Genomic DNA, 16122 nt, shown 5'->3' on the forward strand with positions numbered 1-16122 from the left:
ACAATATAGGCTAATCAGGACACGGAGGCGTCGGCGCGTGCACACTTCTCTCTATAGGCGCGTTCACTACTGCGAAGATGGCGAGTCTGCATCGTCAACTTTATCAACTTTATCAATAATATCAATGGACCTGGCCATATTTGAAACGTCTCACTCAATCGTTCGTTGTTTAGGTCTATATTACAGCCGTTCTAGGCGTGCGCTTTATTTGAAATGCAGCATGCGATGTTGTTTAATAACTTTCAAACGAACGGTAGAGCCTGTTCCTTTATAAGCCAAAGGTCGGTGTATTTTTGCTTTATACATTTTAGGCTTATTCTCAAATTCATATTGTGTGAGGGGGGCGGGATTATTACGCAATTTTAATCGGACAATTTGACCGGAGAGATTTAATTTTGTCGGACATTTCATTTTTTTCCCGGCCAATGTCCGGTAATTACCGGACAACGGAAACCCTGGTATAGGATGATATTGCAGTGTATAGGATGATGTTGCAGTGTATAGGATGATGTTGCAGTGTATAGGATGATATTGCAGTGTATAGGATGATGTTGCAGTGTATAGGATGATGTTGCAGTGTATAGGATGATGTTGCAGTGTATAGGATGATATTGCAGTGTATAGGATGATGTTGCAGTGTATAGGATGATGTTGCAGTGTATAGGAGGATGTTGCAGTTTATAGGATAATGTTGCAGTGTATAGGATGATGTTGCAGTGTATAGGAGGATGTTGCAGTTTATAGGATAATGTTGCAGTGTCTAGGAAGATTTGCTACAAAATAAAAAATAAAAAACACATATTAGATCAGATTAGCTCAGAATCAATCTTTATTGATTCACGATAATTTCAAGGATCAGATTAATTTCCACGTGCATCTTGAAAAGCGTGTGTTTATGAAAGTGCTAAAGGAACGCCGGGGTAAAACGTGCCTTTATCCCCTACTTTTGTCTGAAACATTTGTTACGTCCTGTAACACAAGAAAGATAAACTGATCTTATAAAACTCACAACAGACAATCAGCCTCATATTAGAAGTACATAGATCATTTGAGATGGCGAATATTAATCCGACTAGTCTATTACTGATCAGTTGTAAGCGTGTGTCAGCATGTTCTGTTGGACTGGACCTTCTTCTCCTCATGATATCTGCACTGTAGGTAGCGAGCGAAGGCTTGGCGATACGTCTTGTTGAAAAGGGTGTAGATCAGGGGATTCACTCCTGAGGACACGTATCCCACCCAGACAAAGAAGTTAATGAGTTTATAGAGAACCTCCCCGCAGTCGTCCCGGCAGAGAGCGATCAGCACATTCGTGATGAAGAACGGAGTCCACATGACCAGGAAGAGGAAGAAGACGATCCCCAGGACTTTGGAGGCTCGTTGCTCGTTTTGGATATTTTGCATAAGGCCTTTTTTATCCTGGCCTCGTGGAGATCTGAACACACGTTTGCTGATCGAAAATGTGAACTTCTTAGAGGAGGACTCACTGTTGAGCAGACTTGTGTCTGTTATCTTAGCGGAGGAACATGTGGAGAGGCTCTTGCTCTCCTGCGGGAAAGATGAGCTGTGCTTCTGGAGATCCCGGAGAGTCAGGTAATAGCAGACCACCATGATGACCAGAGGGACGAAGAAGGCCACGGATGAGCCCACCAGGACGAAGCGAGGCTCGTTCAACACGCAGGTGCCGTTCACAAACACCTTCTGCTTATCCTGGAAACCCATTACTGGAATGGGCAGCGACAACACTGAAAGAAGAGAAGAAAACAACAAGAGTCAAGGATCACTTCAGAAAGCTTGTTTCAACACATCTCGTGATCTCAACGGTTGCATTATTTGGCAACACCAGAGCCCGTCTACGGAGAGCCTGGCCACTCCCTATTAAAGGGTTAGTTCACCCAAAAATGAAAATGATGTCATTAATGACATATGAGGGTGTGTCGTTCCAAGCCCGTAAGACCTCCGTTCATCTTCGGGACACAGTTTAAGATATTTTAGATTTAGTCCGAGAGCTTTCTGTCCCTCCATTGTAAATGTATGTACGGTATACTGTCCTTGTCCAGAAAGGAAATAAAGACATCATCAAAGTAGTCCATGTGACATCAGTGGGTTAGTTAGAATGTGTTGAAGCATCGAAAATACATTTTGGTCCAAAAATAACAAAAACTAGGACTTTATTCAGCATTGTATTGTCTTCCGGTTCTGTTGTGGATCCGCGTTCAGTGCCGCCGCTGACGTAAGACGCTGCTGACGTGTGTCTGGTGCGCCCGTGTATTCGGGTTCAAATAAATATGGCTGGGCAAAAAAAATGCAAGTCTTCCTCTGTGTGGAAATCCTTAGACATGTTTGTGAAGATTGTTTAGTTTCCAGCGTGCGTCTCCCTCAGTCTGTAAACGAAGCTCGGGCGCACCAGAGACACGTCAGCAGCGTCTTACGTCAGCGGCGGCACTGAACGCGGATCCACAACAGAACCGGAATACACACACACACACACACACACCAGACACACGTCAGCAGCGTCTTACGTCAGCGGCGGCACTGAACGCGGATCTACAACAGAACCAGAAGACAATACAATGCTGAATAAAGTCCTAGTGTTAAAAATCCCAATTAGTCACTCTATTGGGAGACACGCCCACTTCCTGGAACTTCCTTCACCTGAGGATAATTACCTTACTAATCAACCTCACTAGTGTGTCTCTCTTTGTGCTGACTGTTTGCTCCTCAGCTTGCTGCATGTGTTTGCTGCGTCTATGACTTTACAACAGCAATATGCAGCAATTGTAAAGCCATATTAAGGAAATCGGAGAACCAAGAAAGAAAGCAAATGGCAATAACTAAATTGAGAAGTAACTTCTGGACTCATTCCTGTGTTCTAATCGACACACCATTCTGGTAGCACTCATCCTTAACCAGTCAAACACCAAATATTACACATGGTCCTTCGAGCCGGAGAGGCTGCTGGAATGGAGTCAGAAGATAACCCTGGGAAACTGAAGCGTTCAACTAGGCATGTGAGGCCTCCGGTGTGGCATCAGGATTATGAAATGGTACATCCCCACTCTTCTGCTACAAATGTTCGAGGTCAATTACAAGGAGGAGGGAATCCAGAAGCCCTGCTACCATCTGAAAACACTGATGTGAAGTCTCTGACCGAGGAGGTCAAACAGATGAAAAGCATGTTGATGAATTTGGGAGAAATGATGAAGAATATGCAGGACCAAGGTGAATGTTCTTCCTTTAATTCTGATTCACAAAGCATGCGTGCTGCATCTCCTGAGAGACGGGCAGGAGAGGGAGATCCATCAGTGGACTTTAGGACATCCTTTGTGCAGGAGCTAGGAGAATGTCTGCGTCAACATCAGGGTAAGAGACAAAGCCTGCCTCCTCCCTCACCACCAAGGTTGAGTAGACCAAGCACTCTTCCATCTCCACCGGTCTCTATGCTTCCCACACCCTCTGCCCGATCTAGTAGAGAACCAACGGACATGCATGCAGGCCTAAACGTTCTTGCACGTCCTGAGCCATCAGTGTTCAAAATGGTGGAGTATTTAGGTCTCCGTATTTCCCTTATCCTTTTCCTGATCTGCCATATGCCCTACCTGTCCATCCAGAGTATGTGGCTCCACTAGCTGCCGCACGACAATCTCCTCAGGCTCCCCACGGGCCTGTACCAGCTCCACCGATTAGAGTGACAGCTTCTGCTACTAATCCTCTAGTCATGCCTGCTTGTAGTTCTCGCCATTTGCCTCTGGGCCCAGCACTAGTCGATCCTGGTAGGCACCTAGAAGAGTATGCAGCCAGTCACCCTAGAAATGTTCAGTGCCATTCTGTTGCTGATATGATTCCCACAGTCTCGGCGTCCCAGTCTCATGAAGCACCTGCGGATTGGGTGCATTCTCCCCGTAGGGTTCATTCTACGACAGCTGCTCACTCCTGTCTTCCAGCCCAGTCAGCAGTTCCTGTGTCCTACATATCAGTGCCCCCTGTTCAGCTCGGAAGGTCAGCATGTGAGAGGCCTTCATTTCCGTTTTTTAGAAGAGAAGACCCTCATGAGTTTGCAATGCTAAATATGGCTTTGGAGAACTTATTGCCACTTGAGGAAAATGAGCAGTATAAATATCATATTCTTCTTGATCATTTGAAATTGGATTCAGCCCGTCATCTTGCCCTCGCTTATGCTCATCATCCACAGCCTTACACTACTTCTTTAAAAGCTCTTCGGAAGAGGTACGGCCAACCCCACCATCTGGTGTTAAGAGAAATTACTTCTGTCCAGAGCCTTCCAAATGTTCGCTCTGGAGATTCTCGAGGATTCAGTCAGTTTGCCGTACGTATTAGAGCTTTGGTAGGCATGCTTCAGTCCTGGGGCCATGACGAAGGTGCAAGGGAGCTGGCCTGTGCGTCCCATGTCCATCAGCTGCTTAGTAAGCTCCCCGCTGACCAGGTTGCCAGTTTTGCCAGACAAACCCGACTATTAAGACCAGATGTACCGTATAATCTGATAGGCTTTGCCAATTGGCTAGAGGAGGAAGCAGAATGTCAAAGTTTGGCTGTTCAAGTGAGTGAGTCATCACGGAGGGTCACAGGGCCACTGGCCAGAGATCATTCCACCGCCACTTTCTTTCAGGGTATAAGTCAGGAAGAGAGTGCTAGAGATCATATCCAGAATCAAAGCACTAATCCTCGTGTGAAATTCTCCAGTGAATCTGCATCCCCATCCTGTGCTTTCTGTAACAGTCAAGCTCACCATCTTAGTCGGTGTCCTGGATTTCAAGAATTTGATGCAGCAGCCAAGGAAAAGTGGATTACGGATAATGGCTGCTGCTGGAAGTGTGGACGTTCCCATCGTTCATCTAACTGCAACTTAAAGAAAGGTTGCCCCCAATGCCAAGTTCGGCATTTAGGAATCCTGCATGAAGTGAATACCCGTAAAAGTGAACAACAAATTCTCTATCTGAGTAGGCCCAGTGGATTCAATTCTGTACTCCTTAAAGTGGTAAGAGTTGTCTTGACTCATAACGGGAAATCTCTGGAGACCTATGCCATTCTGGACGACGGTTCAGAAAGAACCATGCTCCTGTCATCTGCTGCGGAGAGTTTAGGCCTCTATGGGGCGGCGGAGACCTTAATCTTGCGCACAATCAGACAAGGCACAGAGAAAATTGTGGGTGCTACAGTGTCATTTTCAATTTCATCAGCTTCCCAACAGCAGAAGAAAAATGAAATCAAAGATGCTTTCACTGCTAAGCAACTAGATCTACCTGAGCAGACTTACCCTATCACCACTCTGCAGAGACGTTATCAGCACCTCCAAGGCTTGCCGTTGCAGGAGTTCCATAAGATCAGACCATTGCTGTTGGTGGGTGCAGATCATTCTCATCTCTTGTGCTCTACGGAATGTGTGAGATTTGGCCCCCCTGGAAGTCCAGCTGCCCTGCACACTTGCTTAGGATGGACGTTGCATGGTCCGACCTCTCTGGTGCAGGAATCCAGCTCTGATACCCGGTGTCTTCTTACTTCGCTTGACAAAGACCAGTTACAGAGGGATGTGGAACGATTGTGGCAAATCGACATATTTCCATATTCTAAGAATCCTAAAGCTGTTATCCGGTCCAAGCAGGATCAGCAAGCCTTTGAGTGCCTAGAGCAACAAACAGAGCGCCATGAGATTAATGGAATACAGAGATATGCCACTCCTTTGCTCAGAGTCAAAAATGCCCCCTTATTACATGCGCCTCCTGAAGCAGCCCTGCCAACTTTACGTTGCATTGAGCGACAGTTATCCAGGAACCCAGAGCGTGCAGTCATCTATGACCAGGAGATCCAAAAACTCATTGATGCTGGGTATGTCAAGAAACTGAATTCATGGGAAGTGGGAGAAAGTCATGAGTCCTGGTATATACCCCATCATTTAGTGGAGCACAATGGCAAACACCGCCTGGTGTTTAATTGTTCTTACCAGTACCAGGGTGAAAACCTTAATGCTTACCTGTTGCCAGGTCCAACGTTAGGCCCTTCCTTGCTTGGAGTCCTCATCCGTTTCCGAGAGCATCAGGTTGCCATCAGTGGGGATATTAAAGGAATGTTCCATCAAATCCGCTTGCTACCCACTGATAGGCCCCTGTTACGCTTTCTTTGGCGTAGCATGAAGAGAGATACCCCCCCTAAAGTTCATGAATGGCAGGTCTTGCCTTTTGGCACTACGTGCAGTCCATGTTGTGCCATATACGCGCTCCAAAGGCATGCTCAGAGTCTTGCGCCAGAACATTCTGATCTTCAGACTTCAGTCCTGAGTGCCTTTTACGTGGACAACTGCTTACAAAGTCTACCTTCTGCTCTTGAAGCTAAAGCCATGGTCAACAAACTGCGCTCCACTTTGATTGAGGGTGGTTTCGAAGTTCGTCAATGGGCCAGTAACCATGCCTCTGTAATCAATCATTTACCTGTTGAAGCACGGTCTGTCCATTCTGAGCTATGGTTGAGTTATGACTGCTCTGACCCGTGTGAGGGGACTCTTGGACTTACCTGGCATTGTTTGCATGACACCTTGAGCTTCAAACACCGCCCAGTGGAGTACACAGTCCTCACCATGCGGATCCTATATCGTATTCTTGCCCGGCAGTATGACCCTCTCGGGTTTATCATTCCATTCACCACTCGTGCAAAAGTCATGCTCCAACAACTGTGGATGAAGCCAGCTAGGGAATGGGATGATCCAGATATCCCAGAGGGCATCAGATTGGCTTGGACCACATGGGAGGAGGAGTTACCGGGAATAGTTAACATCCAAGTTCCCCGGTGGTATAACTCAATAGGAACCGATGAGATGGCTGGCACTCGAGAGCTTCACCTGTTTTGTGACGCCTCTGAACAGGCATATGGGTCAGTTGCCTATCTTCGTGTCATAGATAGACATGGAAATGTGTCCATTTCCTTTGTTATGGCCCGTTCTAGGGTAGCCCCAAAGAAGACCATATCCATTCCACGTCTTGAATTGTGTGCGGCTTTAGCCGGGTCCCAGTTGGCCTACTTTCTGCAAAGAGAACTTACCCTGTCCATTAATGATGTCATGCTTTGGTCCGATTCCACCACCGTTCTGACCTGGATTTGCTCTGACAACTGTAGATATACCGTCTTTGTGGCAAACCGCATCACAGAAATCCTTGAGCACACTCAGCCTGAACAGTGGAGGTATGTGAATACCAACAATAATGCTGCCGATGACATCACAAGGGGCAAGAAGTTGATAGAACTCATCAATACCAGTCGCTGGTTCTCAGGGCCATCTTTCCTGTACTTACCCACAGATCAGTGGCCAAAGTCTCCAGTTTTTCCTTCCAATGAAGCAGTGCCAGAACTGAGAAAATCCCTGTTCTGTGGACATGTCCAGCAGTCTGACAGCTTATTAAAATCTGACTATTCCCAGTTTAGCACCTGGACAGCTTTACTTGATGCTACTGCTGAGAGTATACAGCTGGACTCCACCAAGCCCCAACATGTTCAAGCAGAGCTCCATCTACTCTGTCAAGCTCAAAAGGAGGATTTTCCTGAAGAATCCTGAAGAACTCCAAAGTGGCCGAGATGTCCCTCCTCAAAGTCGCCTGGCTGAATTAGCCCCAGAATATGACCCGGCTACAGGATTGATTAGAGTGGGCGGCCGACTCCGTCAGAGTGAGGATCTTGAGCCTGATATTATCCATCCAATTGTTTTGGATCCTAAGAATCATATTACCTCACTGATCATCTTGGGAATTGATTCTTCTTTGCGTCACCCTGGGCCACAAAGAGTGTTTGCCCATCTTCGGCGGAAATATTGGGTTTTACGTGGCCGTCAAGCTGTGAAGAGGGTTCAGCAAACATGTGTAGATTGTAAGAAATGGAAAGGCTCTCCCTCTGTTCCTCGCATGGCGGACTTGCCTGCCTCTAAACTCCGTCTCCATAAACCCCCCTTCTGGTCAACTGGTATGGACTGTTTTGGCCCTTTCACCATCAAGATAGGCCGAAGGCATGAGAAGAGATTGGGCATTCTTTTTAAATGTCAGACCACCCGATGTGTCCATCTTGAGCTCCTGTCTAGTCTTGACACTGACCGTTTCCTCCTGGCCCTTCGGCGATTTGTAGCCCGGCGAGGACGTCCTCATGAACTTATATCCGACCAGGGCACAAATTTCCGAGGTGGCGAAAGGGAGCTCAGAGAAGCCTATGCTCTACTTGCCCTTACACTTCAAGAGAAACTGGCTCAGCAGCAGATCAAGTTCTCATTCAATCCGCCACATGCTCCTCACTTTGGAGGAACATGGGAACGTGAGGTGAGGTCTATTAAAAATGCCCTGCGTGTTACTTTGGGAACTCAAGTTGTGACCGAGGAAGTCCTTCACACTGTAATTATAGAAGTGGAAGAGATAATGAATTCAAAACCCCTTGGCTACGTGTCATCGAACCTCTCGGACACGGATCCGATAACGCCAAATATTCTTCTGATGGGGCGGCGAGACGCGTCCCTTCCACAAGTAATGTATGCTGACTCTGAGCTCTTGACCCATAGGAAGTGGAGACACAGTCAGATCCTGGCTGACAGGTTCTGGGTTAGCTTTATCAAGGATTATCTCCCAAGCCTTCAGTCCCGTCAGAAGTGGAAAACGGATGGTTCCTCTATCTCAACTTCTGCTGTGGTCATGGTGATGGATCCTCAGCTCCCTCGTAGTTCCTGGCCCATAGGGACAGTCTCTAAGGTCCTGCCCAGTTCTGATGGCCGCATTCGAGTGGCTGAGATCGTCATAAATGGCAAACAATTTATCCGTCCAGTTAGCCGATTAATCGTTCTTCCTGCCTTTACCACTGATCCTACTGTATGAGTGGGATTTCTTTGGACAAATATGTTGTCATATTTGGGGGCGGCTGTTAAAAATCCCAATTAGTCACTCTATTGGGAGACACGCCCACTTCCTGGAACTTCCTTCACCTGAGGATAATTACCTTACTAATCAACCTCACTAGTGTGTCTCTCTTTGTGCTGACTGTTTGCTCCTCAGCTTGCTGCATGTGTTTGTTGCGTCTATGACAGCAAATACAACAGCAATATGCAGCAATTGTAAAGCCATATTAAGGAAATCGGAGAACCAAGAAAGAAAGCAAATGGCAATAAATCAATTGAGAAGTAACTTCTGGACTCATTCCTGTGTTCTAATCGACACACCATTCTGGTAGCACTCATCCTTAACCAGTCAAACACCAAATATTACACACCTAGTTTTGGTTATTTTTGGACCAAAATGTATTTTCAATGCTTTTTTTTCTTTTCTTTTTTTCTTTCACCCGATTGCCGTCGAGAAATCTCAGATTTTATTGTAGGTTTTGCAAGTTCAACATGGATTATAGGTCAAAAGTTGAATGAACGAGTACTTATGTCCTTTCCATTTCTTACAGATTGAGTTGTTGTTGCCCATAACACGCTAGCATTCTGCTAATGAACGCTGTTTGGTCAGTGAAGGACTGATTACGACCAGAGATGGCATTGTGGCATCCGGACCCGAAGGTTAAGAACTTTAGTTTTACAAAACTCTTCTAGCACGTGTGTTTACCTATGACGGCTGACTCGAGAGAAGAGAAAGTGCAGAGCGCAAACCCACCAAAGTGACTGAAGGATTGCCGTAAAGCATTATCTCTGGTCGTACGATGTGTATGACGTCATTGACATTTTAAAAGACTTTTTAAAGCAAATAAGTGAATCTAACACCCAACATTGTGTAATTTCTTTGCATCTCGTTTCGAATACAACATTCAACATTTTTTAGTCGGGAAGTTCGGTCTGGACTCGATCCATTGAGAAATAATTATGATCGGTTCAGAAATCGTCGGGCCAATCAAATTGCCAGGGCGGGCTTTATACGATGATGGACAGATGATCTGCAGGGACGTAATCATCACGTTATCAAAGAGCGCTTGGGTTGAACTGGTTTCCCTCAGAGATGACTGCAGCTGGAGAACTGAGATGTAGAGATTCCACTATTGCGTCTGTTGTAAAAGAAATGGACAGCGCATTCATTTTAAAAGACGAACAGAGAACTGCAATCAAGGCATTTGTCGATCGGAAAGATGTGTTTGCCGTCCTTCCTACGGGATTCGGCAAAAGTTTATTTTATCAGCTGGCTCTGATGGTCGCTAAGAAGATGGGACGCAATGAAAACCCTGTGGTCGTTGTGGTTTCTCCTTTGGTCGCACTCATGGAGGACCAAGTAAAAGAAGCAACACTCATTATTTTACTACTTCTTCCAGCGTGCGTGTAGTTGAGTTCTGTTGACAACTTTGCGTAGCTCAACATACGTCACTTACTGCGTTGCTCTGATTGGTTGTAGGTCTTTCCAATTGAGTGCAGAGTTTTTTTTTTTTCTGGTTCGGTTAAGACACGCCTCATAATCAAAGCCCTATGGGCAGTATCAGACTCACATTCTGACAAGAGTCTGAGTATGACGAAGTCAAGCTACCATAGACCTCCATTCATTCTGCACTCGTCCTGTGAGCGCCCTCATATGGACCCAGAGTGGAACTGCAACCAGTTCAGGAGCCGGACGTTTACTGAGAGTGGGAGTTCTCCTCATATTAGACACTCTCTGGTAACACTTTATTTTGATGGTCCCTTTAACACATTCTGTTAACTATAAGTAACGTTGCAGCCACATGTCTACTAACTCTCATTAGAGTATTCGTAGAGTATTAGTAGACTGAAATGGGTTAGAATAATAAGTTGATGTAGTTGCAGAGTTACTTATAGTCAGTGTAATGTCTGTTGAAGGAGCATCAAAATAAAGTGTGAGCAGATATTAAGAAGACAGTCTATTAATACTCTAATGAGAGTTAGTTGTAGTTGCAAAGTTACTTATAGTCAACAGAAAGTTCAAAATCGAAATAAAGTGTTACCCATTATTTTCTTCCAGTTTGCCCCACTGAAATATGCTGTCAGTTTAAAAAAAGTAAAAGCTGTCAGAATACTTATTCAACTGTCATATTTGATTGAGATAATTTGTAAACTGTCTGATTTATAGAAAGTATTTCTCTGGCTCATACAAATTATGCTGAGGCTTAAATATAAATATGCATTTATTCTTTGGTTCCTCCACAGTTGCATGTTAGTAACACATATTAAATTGTGTGACTGTAAAACAATAAAAAGTGTGACTGTAAAAGACTAAAAACAGTATGTGACAGTAAAACCCTGTTAACTGGTGAACAGTAAATCCCCGTACTAAATAAGGGGAAAACTGTACGTTTATACTGCAGGGAAAACCCTAACACAACATTTAATGTAATTTTACAGTAAAACACTGTTAAATGTAAAAAAAATGTGAGTAAAAAGGTCAAATCGTCTTATATTTTACAGTGAAAATCTGTAAACTTCACAGAATTCCCTGACACTTCACATTTGATGGTTTTTCTTCTTTTTTTATCAGTAATGTACATTATGTACATCATTCATTGCATTCATTGTGTTTGCAGTTGATTTGTTAATTAGTTTATACTCGCATCTGTTCCCTGCTGTTTGTCTCCAGGTTTCAGACTGATTCGAGTCCTCTCAGGTCAGGTGTGTTTCATTAATTATCTCGGTTTGGGTAAAGCCCAGAGCATATTGTTAGATGATGCATCATGAGTTTCATCTCCTCCCTTCGGGCAGTCGGTATAGGACTCCGATTAGTAAAACAAATCGGGTTGAAAAATCATTTATACCCTCAGCTGCAAAGTGTTTAAACTTAATATATAAGAATTTTGTAATAAAATATCCAAAAATCACTTGCACAGTGATATATTTCCTGCAGTTGTGTACTTACAATATCCCCAAAGTCCCCAAAGATTTTTAATTTCAGAGAAATTCCTATTTTAAATAATGGCTCGTCTCTGTTCACTTATTGTGTCAGTGACGTAGTATCCGCGTTATCCCTGGTTTCCGCTCGTACTGCCGTAGTAACCATGGCGACAGACGTGGACAACAGCGTTACGGCTAGCGGCGCGCTCACGCTGTCGTCGTTTCGTTCAGACATTATGGACCATGGCAAGCAGACTTTGGGACAAAAGGAGAACTAAAACGAGGATCAACATCAGCGTGGCGTTTTTGAGAAGCCGAGAGCTAGCGTCCGCGGCTAACTTCGACTCGACGGAGACGCCGCTCTTACATGTACTTTATTAGACAGGTGAGCAAATGTACATAAAACGAATTAATGTTATATAGTTTAACATGATGAAATGTTAGAATATGATCAGTATGTTATTCTAATGTTGATCTAGCTCACTGCTAGTCTCATACAGCCAACACACGAACACATAGAATAACATTATAACTTTCAACACTCAAATGCAGTTTAGTGTGATACTGTAGACCAAGTGAAGCAGCGCTGCGTTACCTCACAAGTTTCATTCTTCTAATAACCTGACCTGTGTGAGTAATCCAGCACTTGCGGGTAAGTTAGTTCGGTAGAATGAAATGTCCTCATTGCTTTATCTCCGCGGGACGCGCGTGTGGCGCTGAGATCTGTCTCTCATCAGCAATCGCGCTTCACACCACAGCCATGATAAAAACATCACTGTATTCACTCATCCATAAACATTAATAGATCCATCAGCTTGACGACAAGTCCCATAATTCCTCTGGAATGTTGCGTCATCAACCTAACCCCTAGCGGCGAAACAAATGACATATTGGGCCCTATTTTAACGATCTGAAACGCAAGTATCAAGCGCGAAGCGCAAGTAACTTTGTGGGCGGGTCTTGGGCGCTGTTGCTATTTAACCGGCGGGAGAAATGACTCTTGCGCCCGACGCAAGTTTAAAAGGGGTTGGTCTGAAGTAGCTTCATTATTCATAGGTGTGGTTTGGGCGTAACGTGAAATAACCAATCAGAGCGTCATCTCACATTCCCTTTAAGACCAGGTGCGCATGTTGCATGGCGGATTGCTATTATAACGGCGGATTTACCAGGCGCGCGCCAGGAGCGGTTCACAGCCGAGGAGAGCAACGTTCTTGTCAGGACCGTGAAAGACAGAGAAGTGACGTTGTATGGGGATGGGAGTTTTTTTTTTCCTGGTTCTTGACAGACAAACTAATTTGTCAGATGTCCTTATATACATATGTGTCTTACCACTATTGGGCAAACAGGTCTGATCCGTCATTACTACAATTAGCCTGAAAAATGTGGGTAAATGTGTAAGCTAGATTCAGGCCTACATTTTTTTACATCTTCATGGACACCACAATGATTTCCCTCATGCGTTAATATTTTTCCTTGTTATAATGTATGATTTGCAAAAATAAAAACTGCTGCATCTGTGTTGATGAGAGAATCAAAGTGTATGCGCGTTGTGCACCCGCTACATTATGGCCCAGCATGCGCGCTTAAAATAGCATTATGAACAACGCGTAACGCGCCACTGACTTTAGACTAGGTTTTTTCTGGTCAGTGGCGCAATTGTTTTATAGAACAGCAAAATAGCACTAGGGAATGCTTGCGTCGAAACACGCCTCCTCTTTGCGCCGACCCGCCCAGGGAGCGCAAGTTCATTCCCTAGGTTTCCGGCGTGCGTCTGTGGAGGGAAAAGCCCGCTTTGCGCGGGTGCAAAATACGAATGATACATGCGTCAGTGTACAAAGTCATTTGCGCCGGGTGCAAGATAGGGCCCATTGTATCTTTAAGGTAAATTATTTGTTAGGATGGATTTTTGTGTGTGTGTGTGTTTGTGTGTGTATGACTCTGTCTTATGTGTATGCTTGTATGCTGCAACCAAATTGCCTTTGGGAAATGAATAAAGTTGAACTGAATCCCTTCTGCAGAAGCATGTTGTTGATCTGCTTGTGTGCTGAAATGTGTTCCTGATACTGTTTTCTGTACAGTGTAAACCATCATTAACCACAACGCAATCTTTTGACACTCTGTAACACTGGATGCTTCATTCTCACCTATAGAAATGGTCCAAACACTGATTATTTTGAGCATGGCCTTGCAAAGTGAGTTGCTGCGGCCGTATTTGAACGGGTCACGGATGCCGATGTAGCGGTCCAGAGATATGGCGCACAGGTGCATGATGGAGGCGGTGGAGAAGAGCACATCGAGGAAGATCCACATGGGACAGAGCAGGTCCGGCAGAGGCCAGGTGTGATCTGGAGACAGACAGGAGGAGGACGTTTCAGAAGATGCGTGTAGAAACCTAGTATCTTCACAAACCATTCACATGTTTCAGCGTGCTCTTTTTTTATGGTGCTCTTCGGTCATTTTTGATAGAAAAATTACTTCTTTTTTTTCATCGGAATGGTAGGGAAATTTATAAAGGTTTTGGCACTTGCTATGTGAACAGAAAAAAAAATCATCGGCATGATTCGAAAAGATTAAATGGTCCTGTAAAAAATAGTCACACTTTTGCTCCTCCTGGTCAAAAATAAGCGCATTGGAAATGAATGGGAGACAAGTTTCCTCTAGTGGAAGCGATCGGTACTGCAGGCAAACAACATCTTACCGAAAGCTCATTTTTTGTGATATCAACCTCAAATTTGGAACAGAACTTGTTTAGACTTATGGCTTTGATTTTCTTGCAATAAAAATTTAAAATAGTATTTTTGTGCATTTTTCATAACAATAAACGTAAAATTCTGTAACTTTTTTTAAGTTCACTTTTTTATAATAATTTGTTTCAATTATCTGCCAAATGTCGTCTTTAAAAAGAGATCAAACTTACGTCTGTTGCTCTAAAGCATTCAAGATATACGACAGTTTAAGTTGGAAATTTTATTTTCAGGACTATACTCAAAAAAGTAAATAAATTGATTATAACTACTGGTAAATATTAGTACCATAAAGTTCCCTAAAATATTTTGCATTAAATAAATAAAACAATTTAAATAATCAAACTAAAATATTATACATTTCTTTCATTGAAAAAAACCCCTCTGAGCACCAGAGGGTTAAGACAAGACATCATGAGTGAATAAAGTAAAAATGTTAACTAAAAGGTATCACCATACTGTACATGATTAATCACAGTACGTTACGACACTTGTTTTGCATTACAAGTTTTCTGAAATGTTTAAATATGCAAATTATGCACTACTTTTTTGGAACAGATATCTGAAGATTGGATAAAGTCAGGTCAGATTTTGTTGACATATTACAGTTGAAGGTTAAAAGTTTTACAGAGAAGATTTCTCTTTTTATCACTCCATAAATCAGATAGAATAAACTCTTAAATGTGAATTTTGAATGTTTTTCTTCTTCTTTTTCTTCAGTATAGTCTCAAAGAAAACACGTTATGGAAGCACAATAGCCCCAAATCGTCTCGGTTACGACTGTACCCTTTGTTCCCTGTTTCTCAGGAACTCGAAAGGAAACTAAAAAACAATACCTGAAAAAAACCCTAATGGTTTTGTCTTGACTGAATTTATATGCTATGACTTGGCATTACTTAAGTTGTTTCACAAACAATACATATTATCTATAATAAGCTGATATTACAATTACTTCAAACTGTAAAATTCAGGTGAATCTCACAAAGGCTATATTTCACCACACAAAAAAAGAAGAAAAAGTAAAGAAATTATTGGTAAAATTGTACAACACCGTTTAATTTGTCAACATTTGATAAATACATGAAAAATACTTCTAAAGCATTTAATTATCTACGTTAATAATTAAAAATTTTTTTAATACATTAATAAAATCAAAAGTTTTATCTGTTAATATTATTTAATTGAACTCACAGTGAACAGCTGTATTTTTATGGACTGACGTTAACAAATTAATAAATACTGTAACAAATGTATTGCTCATTGTTAATGTTAGTTAATGCATTAACGTTTATTAACAGGACCTTATTGTAAAGTGTTACCAATATATATTTGGCATGAAAACAATGAAGCAAATTCAAGGAAAATTATTTTTTTCATGACAGTAAAAAACAAACAAAAACCAGTATTTTTAGAGAGCTTTTGTGAGACTCGTCCATACAGCCTTTCAGTTTCAGGTGTGGTTTGCTTACATGCTTTAAAAACATTTTCAGACTATTTATGTGCATTTGTTGTTTAAAAAAAGAAGAAAGAAGCGTAGTACTTACTGTAAAGAATAGTGATAAGTGAGGCTGGCATAACCAG

At 43.1% G+C, this 16122-nt stretch overlaps 1 protein-coding gene across 1 annotated transcript in view; it reads right to left on the reverse strand.

The window, feature by feature from the left end:
- Window positions 1-1074: 1074 nt before the first annotated feature.
- LOC130096839 (5-hydroxytryptamine receptor 2A) overlaps window positions 1075-16122 on the reverse strand; it is a 15461-nt gene continuing 413 nt past the window's right edge. The window contains exons 1-3 of the mRNA XM_056263529.1: window positions 16086-16122; window positions 13942-14142; window positions 1075-1745 (exon numbers count right to left, since the gene is read on the reverse strand). The exon at window positions 16086-16122 is cut by the window's right edge and continues 413 nt beyond it. Coding sequence (XP_056119504.1) covers window positions 1105-1745; window positions 13942-14142; window positions 16086-16122 — 879 coding nt within the window. The 3' untranslated portion in view covers window positions 1075-1104. The remainder of the gene's footprint in view (window positions 1746-13941; window positions 14143-16085) is intronic.

The sequence above is a fragment of the Rhinichthys klamathensis genome, unplaced genomic scaffold (genome assembly GCF_029890125.1).
Source record: "Rhinichthys klamathensis goyatoka isolate OS25496 unplaced genomic scaffold, OSU_Roscu_1.1 h1tg000207l_1, whole genome shotgun sequence".
NCBI classification, from domain to species: Eukaryota; Metazoa; Chordata; class Actinopteri; order Cypriniformes; family Leuciscidae; genus Rhinichthys; species Rhinichthys klamathensis.